The sequence below is a fragment of the Danio rerio genome, chromosome 4 (genome assembly GCF_049306965.1).
Source record: "Danio rerio strain Tuebingen ecotype United States chromosome 4, GRCz12tu, whole genome shotgun sequence".
Classification (NCBI taxonomy): Eukaryota; Metazoa; Chordata; class Actinopteri; order Cypriniformes; family Danionidae; genus Danio; species Danio rerio.
The window spans coordinates 23,113,744-23,131,383 of NC_133179.1; the positions used below are offsets into that span (position 1 = coordinate 23,113,744).

Below are 17,640 nucleotides of genomic sequence, written 5' to 3' on the forward strand. Positions count from 1 at the left end.
GCTACTGAGAAATATAGTTAAGCTAGTAGCATCACTACTTGTAGCGACGCTACTGCCCAACACTAGTTGTAATCGAAGACATGATTATAGCTTGTCAGTTAACTACCACTCTGTGTCAGCACATGCTGGAGATTTACTACTAATAACAGAACTGGTTTTACTGACAAAAGTGCATGAAAATAACCTACAATTAATCACGCAGCTCTAGTACTATGCAAATGTTAATTGTTCAATAGAATAGTGTATCATCAGCATTGTGTATGTTTATGGAATAAGGTTAACAGTAATTGTAAAAATGTAGCTAGCGTATTTATAACAGTAAATATCTGTCAGTTTTATTTCAGTAATTTATTACAGTGCATCTAAAAAGATTAAACTGCTTTTTTTCTTCTTAATTTGATACCTATAACCATTACATGATCCCATTAACCTTGTTATGTTCATATTACGCCTGACTCATTAAACAAGCTTCACCTTATTGCATTATCTTTGGCTTGAACAGTTTAACCATCTCTTTTTGCCTGACTTGGTTTCATAAGACCATGTGAACCAGGTCAGTGTGCCACAAAGCTGGAGTTGAGTCAGCCTATCTGTCACCTGAGTAACTGATTAACTACCCACCACACATCCAAAGACAGAGCAAGCAAGAAACCAAGCAGAAAAGAACTCTCTGAATGGATTTTCAGCCACCATTTTAAACCAGGGTCCTATATTTTGTACAGCTCTCTGTATTCTTAACCAAAGGTCACACAATATGTTGTTAGCAAATGTTGAGGAACAAAATACCATGCTATTTTGTGAATAGAATCATATATATTGTGTTAGTTTGCAAAAATGTAAATGATTAGTTCACCCAGTAATGAAAATTGTTATTAATTCTTCACCCTCATGCCGTTTCAAAGCTCCGAGACCTTCATTCATCCTCAGAACAGAAAATAAGATATTTTAGATGAAATTTGAGAGCTCTCTCATCCTCTATAGAAAGAATTGATTATGAGAAGTTCAAGGACCAGAAAAGGAAACCAAAAACATTGCTGTCTATAGAGAATGAGGAAGATCTCAGATTTCATATAAAATATCTTAATGTGTGTACTAAAGATGAACGGACGTCTCTGGGCATTGGGTAATTAATAACAGAATGTAATTATTAATGAAACCTTTCAAAGTGTATGGCATAGAACGGAATGCAAAAACATAGCCAATAGCATGTGGTTAAAAGAAACACATTTCATCCAGTGACTGCAGTATTTTTCTCCTCTTGTTATGACAAACAAAATGTCTTTTTTGTTTTACCAAAGTTGCAAGTTTGTCACACGTTATTGGTAACATGGTCATCTATCATTGTTGTGGTTTACAACAGCCAGTTGCTATCAGATTTGCAGGTTTTTTAAACAAAATTAGCATAAAATTGGTAAGGAAACTGATATCACCCATTCATGCAAAAAAAAAAAAAAAACTAAGTATAAACTCAGGTTAAGCAGAGCGACAGACTCCAGTAAATTGGATTTGTGGAGTTAACATTAGACAGTGTCAGAAGTAAAAAATAAAATAAATAAAATTAATAAGAAAATAAATAAACAAATAAACAAACAATTCCATCTACATGTAGACAATAATCCTTGGCCTGTATAGTTGACAGTTCCACTGGATTAACCTACTACAGGACAGACAGGGGTCACCAAACCAAGGCCTCATAACGAGACACTAATCTTCAGGGCGCCTCAGGTCTGGAAGCAACTCACACTAGCCTTTTTGTTAAAACCCACAAGCACATTTAAGATATAATGAGTTAAACGTCAAAACATCTTGACAAACAGAGCAGTTTGAGGAGGGAAAATATTTTAACATTGCCATTACTTGCCCCATTTTCTAGCAAGAACTGTGTGTTCACGTTCCTGTCAGAAGAGCAAATATTTAAGTTTGGTACTTTGTTGTAGCAGATCCACTTTTAGGAATTAGCCGCAAACAAGAAAGAAAGAGTCAAATTTAGGCCACTGTCAAGCCATCCATCATATAATGCACAATTATTCCAAACTATGAGTAATCCAGACCCCAACAAGTCTGTATTTGGAAGGATAAGGATAGGTTTAAGGATAAACGTAGTGCACATGCTCACTACCGCTGTACCTATTTGACCCTAAACCTTTCTTTATTTCGACCCTACTCCAACGTATCTCAAATTTGTAAAAGTTACTGTAATCTTATAGAGATTAATACACCTCCCCCTTTGGAACAGCTAACAACACAAAATTCACAACAAAAAACAAAAGTAATAACAACAATTACACCTAACGGAAAGTAGAAAGTATTGAAATGGATAACAAAACTGTTGGATGGGACCTGGTTCCAACCATAAGCTGTTAATTGGATTAGAACAAAGTAGACATGCATGCCAATTTGTGACATTTTGATTACAAAATTCCTTCTTTATATTCAAAAACAATAATTACATTGAATTTTTACGAATGCCAACTTTTTGAACATTTTGAGACCAATACTCTGTTGGACCAATGGCGCAACTTCAAGAGTAATGGCCCCAATATAGTTCTTTGTTTGAGGGCAAAAAGTAGTTTGAAGAGCCTGAGTGATGGTATGCTGTTTATGAACCTTCCAACAATCTCATGCTGTAATAGGTGAGGTTGTAAATTTTTCAAGCTCGTAGAGGTCATGCTGTTTGTGTGTTCTAAACACAATGATGGTGGCTGCAACAAATGAACAGTTTCAATAAACATCTTGCAAACAGCCTACTCCAGAGAAGCGCCACCTATTTGTAATGTTTTGGTGTTGTTTTAGATGTTGATATTCTGTCTGACCTTAATTGATATAGGATACAAATCAATCACCCGTCAAAGAAGGCAGAGTTCCTGAGCACAATCACCTACTGCATTATTGTCATAAACCAATGGTAGCTCAAAAGCATTTAGGAGAGAAAACAAACTCTTCCAAAATTTTGCTTTGGTGTGCTGTTTCAAACTACTCATAAGACCTCAAAGCAAACATCATTTTAGCCAGATTTCATGCGTTTCAGTTCGTTGTTGAATTAAATTGGAAGTTTTTCAGGGTCTTAAATTTAGAAACAAATGCATTTCTGAAGGTTGGATGAACATACAAATATGCTTGCTGCTAATCTTACTAAGATATTTAGTAATCAGCACAGATCAATGACAAACTAAAGGTATTTACCAGCCTAAGCAAATGTTTCCAGAAAGTTTGCCTTGGCAAAGGTGTTTAATGACCCGTTTCCACTGAGTGGTACGGTATGGTATGGTGCAGTATGCTTATATGGTTGTTTCCACTGTCAAAAGGTACCAAAAAGCAAACCGTACCATACCACATTTGTACCCTTTTGGCTGTGGAAACTCAAGCCTGATAAAGGTGACCCATACAGTACCACTCAGTGGAAACAGGCCATAAAACTCCTCAAAACAAACTTTGTTTTTGTCAGATTTTTTTCAAAGTACATTGTTTAACTTTTAACCGAAAACAGAGATTTATGTGTTTTGGCCTCTTTGATGACACTTAGGTCCACAGAATATTTACTTAGTCTGATAAGGACAAAAGATGGTCTAGACCTGAGATCTTTTCAGACTGTGTACTGAACGCATCTCCATCAATCAGAAAATCAGTGGTCTCCTGAACTGACCTGCAGGCCTCAAAGTTCAGAGGTCTCATTATACAGATCACAACCTGCTATAACTCTCCTGAATTGGCTTCCAAACCAAACATCACAACAAGCCCAGTGTTTTACAGTGATTTATTCACAAGTTCAGACACTCTGATCTTGCATGCGTTCAGAAAGACGTTCACATTCTGCCACACTTTCAAACTCTACATGCGACGTTTCACATCTTTGATCCTGAGAACATTGTGTCACATCAATCTAGATGTATGGAATGAAGTGACACCAAGCATTTCGTAGCAGACTGTGTGCGTCACTGACACTGCAGAATCACAGTCGTTCCCTTCACTTCTTCTTCTGGCCTGCAAAGGCGTCAGTCCTTGTCTCACACTCTCACTGGGTTTGGGGAACCTGGCAGCTCGGCAAAAGTTATGCAAGACTTAATTCTCAACACCCACAACAAACAGTCACTATATACCAGCGGATACTTCACAAGACAGGAAGGGAAGCACTGACCTGGCCCATTTAAAGAATAGATTCTGTCCTGAAGCTTAAAGGCAGCTTCTTTTGACAATATGCCAAAATTGTTGGTGTGCCAAGAGAGATGCTGTCTTGTATGTTTGTGCATCTGCCTATTAGAAAAATATCTGTTCTGCCAAATACTAGAAATTCTCACATTGCACAACTTGTCTTGCCACATCAAACAATGCGAGACAGAGAACTGGATAAACATTGCATGATCAGACAAGATTATCATAAATTCATGCTCAGTTTTATATGCATACTTGTCAAGACATCCTACTGACACACATTAAGTCAATTATGTTTATTACAAAGCAACAAGAAATCTTTAGGCATGAAGGGTGATATATGGTATAAACAAGATAGATAATCAGGATGACCCAGAAATGTATACGTAATGTAATAAGAGGCAGATTAATAAGAGACCTACAAGTTCTAATGAATTAATATTTAAAACTGTAATAAAAAATGTATTCTGCAGTGATATTTACTTAAAAATACAGTAACTAGGCCGAAATCACAGAATAAAACTTGTCAAAACTTCAGGCAAGTCATAAAATTAGAAAGGATCATAAAAACATGAATATGTTTTATGCATACTTGTCAAGACATCTATTATGTCAATTTTGTTTATTACAGAGTAAGAAGAAACTGTTTTAATAATCAGGACAACCTAGAAAAGTACATTTTAAAATATTTAACAGGCTGATAAATTGAAGCAGCCATAAATTTACTTAAGTGTTCTGATAATTGCTTTAACAAACTATAGTAAATAATCTACTCTGCTGTGGTAACTAATTACTAAGTATACAAGGACTAAATTACTCAAATCAGAGATTAAAACTTGTTCAAACCCAACACAAATCATAAATATAATAATCCTGGTGTTTCACTTTAAACAATAAAATGAGAAAATATAAGATCTGTTTACTTCATGTCTAGCAAAGCATGTCAAGCCGAAGCAGACAGACGGTTTAAATGCCTAGCTTCATAACACACATACAGATGAGCCATGTGGCTTTTGGCAGCTCGCTTCAAAGGGAGAGCAGCACAATTTAATCCTGAAGGAAAGACCGAGAACGGCAGGTTGTCACAAAACTTCCTCGTACACATTAATCACGAAAAAGCCTGACAGAAATCGATCGATATGCCTCAAAACAAATGCGAGACGAGCGTGATCGCGCACCGTCATATTTAAATCCCCCCAACGCGCGTCACCAGCACTTTCTCATGACACCCTTGATTTACACCACAGAATACACCCGTGGCAAGGCAGCATTGACATACCAAACGTCCCCCATATGTTAAAGAGTCTATAATCCTCATACCTGCCGTGAAACCAGTCTTTACAGATGTCGCATTCGATCATAAACCGGTTAACATCATAAGGCTGCCGGCAGACACAGTATAGCGGGGCAGCCGCCATCTTCCTAATGTCCCTAAACAACGCTTAGCACTGTAGGGGAGGGATTAACGTCAGCGGAATCTCCCGAACGGGAAAAATAGGCGTAGCTAAGGCCAGCGGAAACTGCCGAAGGAAAATCCGACATCAGCGGCTTCCACTGCAGACATGCGCTCAATCACGAACGCTTGGATAAATGGAGCAAGCTCGAAGGCAAAATGTTGTTTTTTTACGAGACGAAAACACTAAGTAGACTATAGGTCATTGACCTACTAACGTGATGATGACGATGTAAAATCAATTGACACACAGAAAACTGCCTAAGTTTATTTTACAATATGTAAATCCAAACTCTAACATAATCTGTATTTATCTAGTATCTCATTTAACATTAGGATTTGGCCAATATAATTTATCAATTAGGGACGGTTTATTTATCATGATAAAGTCATCAAATGTAAAATAAAGCTGAATGAGAAAGTTGAACAGCTGAACAGGAGAGTTACATAAAGCTCTTGTGTGTTAATTCATAATCAGCGTTGTGCACGTGCACTACGTGATCTGCGGTGTTCTTGGACATGCGCACGCAGGAGCTCGGCTGAAGGAGGGAGGAGGGAGGGGCTACGCACAAAATACACTCAAATACACCCGTTCACACACACAAGTTAATATAACTGGGCAGGTTGTTTCTTTCAATGAGAAGCATTATAAATAAAATATTACAAATAATTATAATCAACACACACGTAGCACTATTACATTTAATAAAATACACTATGATTTTATAACACATCTAAAACATTAAATATAACTTTCATGTTTGTCAGAAATATACATAATAACAAAATAATATATTTATTACGTTTTTCACTTCAAACGATTTATTAGCATAGCGCTCCAAAAACTAAAACAACAACAACATATATACATATATTTTTAATATAGGCTAATAAATATAAAAACATTAAAGACCATTTATTGATAATTAGTATTCACATTTTGTAGCAGAATAATACATGTTGTTTACTATATTTACTTAATGAACAAAAATAAAGGAATGGGAAGATTTAATTTTATAAATAAAATAAAATTCTAAACACAATTGGATAAGTAGATTAAACTGACATTGAGCAATCAATGTTTTGTACATTAACACAATATTTATTTAACAAGTTGGATGTAATATATAACATTTAGCTGGTTCAACAACTGTTATCATATATTGATAAATCAATACAAACGGTATCCAAAAAAGAAACAGGAAATTCTTAAATATATCAATACATAGATATGTTTTATTATAAATTCATATCCTTAAGGGATTAATCATCTCATCGTTTGGGGTTTATGGAAAGGATTGCGTTCAAAAGAGTGATTTTCTTTATGTATAGCCTCAGATGGAGCTTCAGGGTTTTTACCTCAGCCTGGATATACTCAAAGTTTCAGCCTATGGTGCACAAAACTACATTTGACCTCTGGTAATTTCACTCATCATCACATTATAAAAAAAATGATATGAACAATTAGTCAAGACAGCATATGTTTTGTGTTCATTGTAACTAATTAAACTAAGTTCTAACTTAATTTTATAAGTTATGCAAGCAGTTTTAAGTCAGTTGAACATAATGTAACTTCAATAGACTCATACGATTAACTTGATTCAGCATAAACATTTAAGGCAACCAGGTTTCTTTACAGGGTAAGCTTTTAGACTTGTGCGCCATCTAGTGTTGCTCTGAAAGGCACAACGTTATTTTCTGATGATTATTTCTTTATTATTATTATACTCTCATTGGGGCCCCTCTAAAATAAAAATTCGAGTTTGCATGTACGTATTATGAACAAGTTTGCCTTACCTCATAAGACTTCAGAGAAAAAATAAATGCTAAAGGTGTGTGGTCTGTCAATGGTTCTATAGATTTACTGTATATTTAATAATGTAAATTATAATTAGTTCAATTAATTTTGCTATTGTATAAATAAATCTAAAATGAGCAATTAAAAGCATACAGTATCTCTTGTTGGAGCTATAGCTTAACCTTCACTTCATCAAGGAACTCCATGTTGTTTTGTTTTTACATGAGCAAACATTTAAACATCTATACATCTAAACCTTTTTGTTTTCTTAAAATCATAGTTCAGTGAAAATTTGTTGTTACTTTATTCAAGGTCAGACCATCTAGGATGAACATTGGGCTATTGTTTTTTTCAGTAGATCACTGAAGTTTTTAAAGGAGACTGTGATTTCTGGCGAGTTTTAATGTATTCAACAGCTACTGGTATACTTAAGCAGCAAATTAGCATTATTGTTTTATTATTTCTGAAGCATCATGTGGCACTAAAGACTGGATAAATGATCATTAAAATTCAGCTTTGACATATCAGGAATAAACTACATGTAAAAGTATAAAGCAATACCAAATAAATAAATAAATGGTTATATTTAATTATTATACAGTTTTAGTTGTAGATTAATAAATAAATGATTGGTGAGCTTAGACACTTCATAGATATAAATACACAGTTGAAAGCAAAACTATTAGTGCTCCTGTGAATTTTATTTTTCAAATATTTGCCAAGTGCTTTTTAACAAAGATATATTTTATTTCAACACTTTAAACAAAATTTAAAAATACATACATTCATAAAGAAGGCTATTAATATTGCAAAATCTCAAACATAAATTTTAAATCTGATTTTATTCTAGCCAAACTAAAAGAAATAAGACTTTCTACAGGGGACCAATTATTAGGAAGTACTGTAAAAAACATCACTTGGGAAATATAAAAAAGGGCTCACAAAGGGGCTAGTAATTTTGCCTACAACTATATATACAATAAACAAATTTTATTTAAAATCTTTAATGCAATACAGAGGATAAGTAATACAAGGACAGTGATTTTAATTTCATGCCAACAACTTCCACAATTTCCAGGAGAAAACTCTTTCCGCAAACACTAGATGTCGCTCTGTGTCTTGCTTTTCTTATTGGGAAGAAATATTTAGCGCTTTACATTCTTGCTCACACTGTTATTTCATGCAGTTTATCTGGGTGCACAGCATGTTTGTTTTTCTGGTCTTAAATATACATAAATATACAAATAAATAAACAAAATACACTACTTGACAAAATTTTGTCGTCTATCAAAGTTTTAGGAACAACAAATAACTTGACTTCTAGTTGATCATTTGGCATCAGAAGTGGCTGATATGAAAGGCAAATGATCATGCCTCGATTTTTAATTACTTAATTAGGACAGTAAGGTCTGACTTTGCTAAGACAAAACTCTTGTCATTTAACAGAAATAATGTACAGTATAGAATATAAAGTCATGGTGCAATGGTAAAAAAAATATTGTGTATGACCCCCATGAGTTTGGATGACTGCATCCATAGATCTCTGCAATGACTCAAATAACTTATTAACGAAGTCATCTAGAATGGCAAATAAAGCACAGGACTCCCAGAGTTCATCAAGATTCTATGGATTCATCTCCAATGCCTCCTTCTTGCCACAGACATGCTCATTGATTTTCTTCTTTAGTGACTAGGCTGGCCAGTCCTGGAGCACCTTGACCTTCCTTTCCTTTAACATTTAACATGTATCTGGGGGCTTTGTACATACACACTTTGATGTGGAGGCTGAGGTAGAGAAGGAGTGCTATCCTGCTGAAGAATTTTCCCCCCTGCTCTGGTTTGTAATATAATGGGCAGCACAAATGTCTTGATACCTCAGGCTGTTGATGTTGCAAACCATTATGCAGATCTCTTCTTTCCCCTCATCCTGAATGTAACCCCATATCTTTACCAAACTTGACTGATTTCTGAGAATCTTGTGTCCATGTGTATTTCAATAGGTCTTCTGCAGTATTTGTGATGATTAAGATGCAGTTTAACAGGTGATTCATTAGAAAAATCTACATTCGGCCACTTTTCCAAGTGATCTACTAGAAGTCAAGAAATTGTTTGTTGCTCTTATCACTGAGATCGATGGTAAGACTTTTGTCAGGTAGTGTACATATACCGCCAAAACCCTTCAACCTATTATATTTGTTAAAAATCCAACTAATAATGGCCATGTACACAATGTAGCTAAATTTAGCTTCAGTTTTTAATCCCATTCGATTCCTAACCCTGTTATTAACTACATAAACTGGATCAATTTCACAAGATCAAAGATGAGTAATTAGCGCAGCACAAAATGAAAGGACATGCAACACATTAATAGAGCACTCTGTGAAGCAGCCTTCAAAACATAAACAAAACAAAAACTTCTGTTAATGGTGGTTTAGCAAAAAACTTTGACCATAACATGTATTTGGGTACTTTGTAGTATTACTTTGCACAAATATAGCAAATTACAAACACAGCAGATACAAAAACTACACTTTTGGGAATGATTTGTGTTTCATACACACAATAAATGATAATTTAAAGGATTCACTGTGTATTTAAGTGTGAATGTAACAGCCGAGGCATTACAATTTTTGAATGTTAGATATTTATAGTGTCCATTTTAATTAGATCCTACATGGCCATGATAATGGCAAACAAACAGCAATGCCAATTCCCATCATGACAGCTTTTTTCTATATTGTCTTCCATTTCTATTTTAAGCCTTATGTTTTCCACACAGATGATTCACATATAGCAAGAGTACACAGAGTACAGACACCACATCACAAATCTGTGCTCTGACACAGTAGAGACTGAATAAAATATTTTGTTATAGTTTCAGAGAAAATTAAAGGCTAATAGAGATAGGTGTTTTAAAAAACTATTTAACTGTATATATATTTATATTTGTTAGGTATTTTATGGTGCTAGCAAGCTGGTTTCCAGTGAATGTAGAGTATAAAAAATTGCTCAAGTTGAATCAAATTAGCATTTCAATTTACGTCAATTAAACTGACTTAAAATGTCAAGTTAAAATTTGTATAACTTAATAAATTTGAAAATGTATTAAGTTAAGTTAAAGTAACATAAAAACATACATTGCTGTGACTTTTTGATCATATTTTTTAACAGTGAACTGCAATTTTATAACTAAATGTACGAAAGCAAAGTAAATGCTGTATTACAGGCACAGATACTAGATTACCACATGAAATATATTCATTTAGAGATAGTTTGTACATTTCACAGGCGTGCATTTAGGGTTTATAATCTCTTACTTCTGCTAAAATGGATCAACAATTTTGATGACATCCCTTTGCACTTCAGCTTGTCATCAGATTATCTGTCCACTCAAATGCTGTCTTGAATCTAAAGCGCCCATATCATTAACAGATTGACTGACTTTACACTAGTGGGTTTTTGATTAAATTTCATTTTGCTGTTTCGAGTGCTGACTGGATCAGTTGGCATTTCTGTGGTCAGTTTGCATGTTCTCCCTGTGTTGGTGTGGGTTTCCTCCGGTTGCTCTGGTTTCCCCCACAGTCCAAAGACATGCACTATAAGTAAATTGAATAACTAAATTGACCGTAGTGTATGAGTGTGTGTGTGTGTGTGTGTGTGTGAATGAGTGTGTATGGATGTTTCCCAGTACTGGGTTACAGCTAGAAAGGCATACGCTGTGTAAAACATATGCTGGATAAGTTAGTGGTAAACTCTGCTGTGGTGATCCCTAATGAGTAAAAGGACTAAGTGGAAGGAAAATTAATGAATGAATAAATAAAAACACCCCTCTCGTCCAGACCTGCGATTATTGCAATTCAGAAAAACAATTTCCGTCCTCACTATTTGAATATTTGGATCTTAACTTACAGTCTATTGGTTGTGTAATGTCATATAGTGAGGGCCTGATGAATTAGAGAATGATATGCAATAGTCTATGAGACCATAGATTATTGCATATCTAAAAAACAGTATGCAAGCCAAGTAGTATGTCAGAATTCATAGTATTTGAAAAACAGTATACACATAGTACTCGGACGACCTATTATTTCTGGAAAGATTCTTAAGTGTGCATGCGATGGATGCCACACTATCCCGATCACCGCCAGAGAATTCATGAATGGGCGTGAAGCGACGCAACTGACGCAGGTAGATCAGGTGATCATGACAAAATGGCAAATGTACATATGTGTTCCATTCATACTGATCACATTTATACTGTATATACATACTTTTTTAATTGTCAAGTAGTAAACTCGAATTTAAATGCAGTACTGAGTAGTCAGCGATTTGGACACAGCCTCTGTTTTCGTGGGTCAGAGATGCTGGAGTGGTGTGGGCGCTAGTTGTAAACGTAAAAAAAAATGTATGTTATCTAAAACAAAAATGCACTTGTGGAAATGGCACCTTAGGATACATTTATTGTTGTCAAACTGTGGCTAAATATAGACTGGACATATGCATGTGCATGATTTCACTATTTTAATAAAATAACATTTTGTAATTGATAACGGCATCTTTTTCAGAAAAGTAGTTTTCCCCGAAACCCTGTTGTCCTGTAAAATAAACACCAAATGACTTTTTTTGTTTTGCAAATGTATCCTGACTCCTCACACGACAGGCATCTCTAACAGATATTTTCTTATGTGTGAGAGGATTTAGGTCTGCCAGTTTAAGAAATGTGAAAGTGCTTTGTGAGCTGTCAAAATGTGTGGAAAATGAGAAGGTGTGAAAAAAAAGGACAGCTGAAAAGCTGGTTTGCATGCAGAAAGGTTGACGGCTGTGCCAGTCTTTAAAGTCTTACAGTATCAACACGTTAAACAAGCCAAGAATGAACTCAGCTAAATCACCACACATTTGCTGAATTTCAGGCTGGAATTCTAAGAAAATCTCATCAAGGCATGTTTACACAAACCAATATTGTAATGTGTGTACCATGTGCTACTCGCTCCACTCATATCCTTCCATCTGCATGCTTTAGCGCAAACACATACATGCAAAGATACATTTTCTAATCTAAAAAACATGCCATTGAGACTGTAGGGTGTTAATATAATGCCAAGCAGCTATAAATAGTCTTTCTAGTGATGCTAAGCGGTTGCTGTGTTGTCTAGGACAAAGCAGTCTTCAATTTATCTATACTGTAGTATTATTTGATGATCTAATCAGCACTTTTAAAAAAACATCAATATTTTATTAATTAAGGATGCATTAAATTGATCAGAAGCAACTGCACAGGCTGCTTATATATATATTATCATAAATTATATAAAGTATCAGTATTAATGCTAAAAATCCATAAAATTCACAGCTTTACAGAAATTTTTTTTTCTCAGATTTATTAAAATAAAGTTATGTCATAATATGAATTACAATTAATTTCAATCAAATACATATAACCATTGAAAGTCTATAAGTCGACTTCTTTCACATTTATATGCAATATATATATATATATATATATATATATATATATATATATATATATATATATATATATATATATAAACACACACACACACACACACACACACACACACACAYATATATATATATATGGACGAAGCAGCGGCGCAGTAGGTAGTGCTGTCGCCTCACAGCAAGAAGGTCGCTGGGTTGCTGGTTCGAACCTCGGCTCAGTTGGCATTTCTGTGCGGAGTTTGCATGTTCTCCCTGCGTTCTACTCAGGTGAATTGGGTAGGCTAAGTTGTCCGTAGTGTAAGTGTGTGTGTGGATGCTTCCCAGAGATGGGTTGTGGCTGGAGCATCCGCTGCATAAAAACTTGCTGGATAAGTTGGCGGTTCATTTATATATGTGCAACATCACACTCGTAGTAGTGCATAGCAGTGCAATGTGGCTGGACATTGGCACTGGTGGGAGGCGTGCGTTAGTGACGATACGCAGCCACATCGCATTGCTACAAGTGTGATATTGTGTTTATACAACACTTTAATGGCATAATCGTGTATATAACAGTCTAAAACCCTTTTGTATGAGGAACTACTTCCATCTTTTATTCACATCTGCAGCTGACATCAGAACAGCAGAAACAGTTGCTACAACACCAACGTAACTTTATAGCTAGTATTTGTATGATTCTCTAGCGCAATGTCTAAAGTGATGACAAAACGGGTTATTTTGCTGACATATTAAGATTATAAGCGTGAACGGCATGAAATGCCATCAGTCTACAGAAATTTCTCAGAATTTCTCTTTTGCAATTAGGATATCACAATAATTATTCCAGAAAAAGCCAAAGCAGAGCAAACACTGACTACTGGAGTGTTTGCAATAAGGAAAAAAGCTAAACACATTACGGCATTTCTTCTTTTTTTCTGTTTACTGAACTAGTCTGCAGTAAAACAAAGATGCACGAGAAACAAAGATGGCCAACCATAAAGTAACTCAGGATTATACGAAGAGTGGCCAAAATAAAATACACACATTCCTGATATGAGTCCCATCTCACATTCAATACACTACAACTATTTGGTTTAAATACAGCACTACAACATACAAAAGAGAGATCAACTTAGAATGTCAACTACCAGATTTATAATAATCTGATTAGCTTTAGTTTGTGGTTTAATGCTGAATTTTCTCTTATTATGTGGTATCTGTCGTCATCTTGTGGATAGACAACTTCAACTGTCTTTGCTCTGCTACAAAAGAACTACGTTCTACAACTACAAGCCTCGAAAGTACATTATGTTGTCCAGCAGCTGCAATATTTGTCAAACTGTAGTCCTCTACTTGCCACTCATGTGGGTGGTGGAGTATACAATAGTGAGGAGGCGGTAGGAGTTTTGATAGTGCAGAATACCGCATGGCTATCAGCCAATCAGATTTTAAAACCAGACAGAACTGTTGTAAAAATATAAATATACATACACTCAAAATATTGCGTTTGCTGTTTGTTCAAATTACTTATTTAAAATAAGCTTAAACGACACTTGAATTCTTGAGTTTTTTTGGGAGCAACTTAACTGTTTTATGTTCAATCCACTTAACTTGGTAAAAACTAATACGTTAACTTAATTCCTTAATGTTGTCCCAACACAAATTGATTGTATGGAACCCAGCATTTTTACAGTGTATACATAACATCTAAATACAAGAAAACAGCCCTTCAGTATTTCAAAATGAATTGAAATCCCAGCATTTTATTTGTTTATTGATTTTAAATCATGTTTCTTATGTATTTGTTTTGCCATTCTGCGTATGATATTACGATGTATTATGGAAAGGCAAATGTTATTTAAAGCATAAATATACACTGTAAAATACATATGCAAGCTTCCACATAATTCATTCCTGCTGTCCCAACAAAAATCGATTAAGTTAACTATTAACGATTAAATGGATTGAACATAAAACAATTAAGTTGTCCCAAAATAATTGTTTTTAGCTATTTTAAATAAGTAATTTGAACATGCAGCCGAAAAATCTTATTTTGAGTATACATTAAATAGAAGCAAACGACCATGTGCATATGAAATAAATAATTTATGTATCATAATGTTAAATATATCCACACTCTGAAGTCAAACTCTCTTCCATTACATCACAGAAAGTTTCTATGTATAGAAATGCTGACAGCTCATATCCCATAACTCCACCTTCAAGTGTTTTTTTGACTGAAGAGATGTCTTGACACTTGTTAAGACTCTTATATCCATATATGATACACATGTGTGGAGTCTTGCCTTATACATAAATTATCATTTTAACCCTTGACAAGACATTTTTGACCCCTTCTAATGTATTTAAGCTCTGAAAAGTGGAAAAGGGGTGTGTATCCATATATAACCTGGAGATAAGTGAGTATTTCTCCTCCGAGGCTCTCAGTGGATCAGCCCACATTTATATCTCAGTAAAAGTGTTGGGTCTCTTCCTGGGAGAGCTTCGATGACCTCAATATCACTGTCTTCGCTGTTTTTATTTTAGGTAGGATGTTTTCTGCCACATTTTACCCTTGTGATTTTACCAATATACATCTAGTGGAATACATCTATATATTGTGGGAGAAAAGCTATATCAGTAATAAAATTACAGCTTTATTTTTACATTTATTTGGCAGTGATTATTGTTTATATTGTGAGAGAAAATCTTTTTGTCTCAGCACAACACGATGATGCTTAAACAATAATAAAAAATAAATAAGTGACGACAATATTAATTTCCAATGAATATTACTGATATTGTGAGTTTTGAGTTTGTTATAATCGTACAATGGTTTATTGTCATTAAATTAATAATGATAATGAAATACAAATAATAATAATAATACTATACAGGACATAAAATTGCCAATTAGCCAATGAATCATTTATATTGTAGGAGGGAGAGTTTTTGCAGTTTGTTTTATAAGAGTAACATGACATTAAAATTATTTATTTATTATTTTAAACTCTAGTAGACATTGTAAGACGTGAGATATCACAAATATTTTGATGTCTTTGACAATTCAAACATGAGCCGAAAAACAGAGACAATCAGCTCCACAACCCAGCAGGTGGGAATGCGGGAAAAACCAGCTCCCCTCCATTCCTCCAATTACATTTGAAACATTTCTCAACTCACACAGAATGGCCATTTCAAAGTCTGAATGTTCGAAATCAACCCAAGTGACTTTATCTATTATGTTTAATATCATTTGAAATGTCTCAGTGCGACTGGTACAATGGTCTCATTCCCTCAGAAATAGACATAATCAAAACCATAAATAACTTCAGGTATCTTTAGAACCACTGTGAAGGGTGTGCCTATCCTATAGGCAGAAACTCTTCCACTAAATGCAAATGCCTTTTGTTATTCACACACACCTTTCCTTCTTGGATTTACTACTACTTAAGGGAAGGTTTCTAAAATGTTCTGCGCGATTCTCCTACCCAGATCAGCCCATAACATGGAGCTCTAACACTCCATTTATGTATATTTTGAAGTCAGGTATGCATCTTTTAATCCTGGATTTATCTTTGAGAATTTGATGTGTTTTATTGATCGTTAATGAATTGACTAAATGAATTGGCATAATACACATTTACCAGACTATTAAATTGTTATGTTTGAACATATTTTGTTCACTCATCAGTGTTTATGTGTGTGTGTGTGTGTGTGTGTGTGTGTGTGTGTGTGTGTGTGTGTGTGTGTGTGTATTTCTCCCCGGCACCGGATTAGTTTGATTAGTTGGCATACGCTGCTGCAGAGGTCTGCGCAGGACTGAATTTTTAGTATTGCTCCCGGCAGGTTTTTATTTTGCACCTGACCGCTCCCGCTGTATATTCAGCCTTTGTTCACCTGCCCTGTTTTCTACCGGACCTGACCTTTCCCGCTAAAGTTAGATCTAGTTTCCAAAATTACACATTAAAATTGGGTACTACCAAAAGAGACACATACTTGTCAGTTTTTTTTGCCCCTTTGTGATGAGAGAGGAGTGCTGCTCTTTCAAAGTCAGATTTACAAACATATCCAATATATTTGCCATCTACTGATTGTGTTTCATATATCATATCAGCATGATTTCTAAACACATAGCAGGTATATATTGGGCCAAGGAAGAATGTAAAATGTATAGGAATTAAATATGCCTTCCAAAAAACACCCAGCTGGATGCTACAGAGTCCAGCCTATAACAAGCTACACACAGCACTACGGCAGATGCGCGTGCTGCATAAAAAACAATCCCCAATATTTTGAATTTGGACTGCCGCAATACTAAGTTCAGCCACTGGGTGTCAATACTTCATACTGTACTTTTAACCTAAATTTAGAGACTCCTCTTTGTCTCTGATCAGCTATGCGGTGCAGTGTACTCTCAGAATGAGCTGTAAAGTGAGACAGACGATGCAGAAAGTCCACGCTCTGGCTCTGGAACTGGAACACTAGAGTTCATCTGGTTAATGGTCTACAGACTGAGTGTTAACTCCGTGGCAGAGATCCAGACATGCTGCTCTCTCAGTCATAACTGTTAGCACTGCTAATGCTGCGGTGTTCGTGATTGTTTTTCATATTTTGAGCTCAGAGCGTGATGTTTCACTTATGCATTGACAACAGCAGCACAGCGCCGAGGAGCACACGACAAAATATGTCAAGAATGAAGTAATTACAATGTGTTCCAGATGAGTGTGTGTGTGTGTGTGTGTGTGTGTGTGTGTGTGTTGTGCCTAAGGCCTTTAAAGTGAGGTCTTGGGTGAGTCTT

The 17,640-nt window shown here is 35.2% G+C and overlaps 1 protein-coding gene across 3 annotated transcripts in view; it reads right to left on the bottom strand.

The window, feature by feature from the left end:
- The window catches only part of kdm7aa (lysine (K)-specific demethylase 7Aa), a 248,464-nt gene that overhangs the window by 31,290 nt on the left and 199,534 nt on the right, over nt 1–17,640 (bottom strand). For 2 of the 3 annotated variants that reach the window (XM_068219513.2, NM_001346151.1), the window contains exon 1: nt 5,470–5,576. The exons of the other annotated variant lie outside the window; for it this stretch is intronic. In XM_068219513.2, the coding sequence (XP_068075614.1) occupies nt 5,470–5,567 (98 nt within the window). In that variant the 5' untranslated portion in view covers nt 5,568–5,576. Of the gene's footprint in view, nt 1–5,469; nt 5,577–17,640 lie in introns of those variants that run through there. 3 annotated transcript variants of the gene reach the window in all.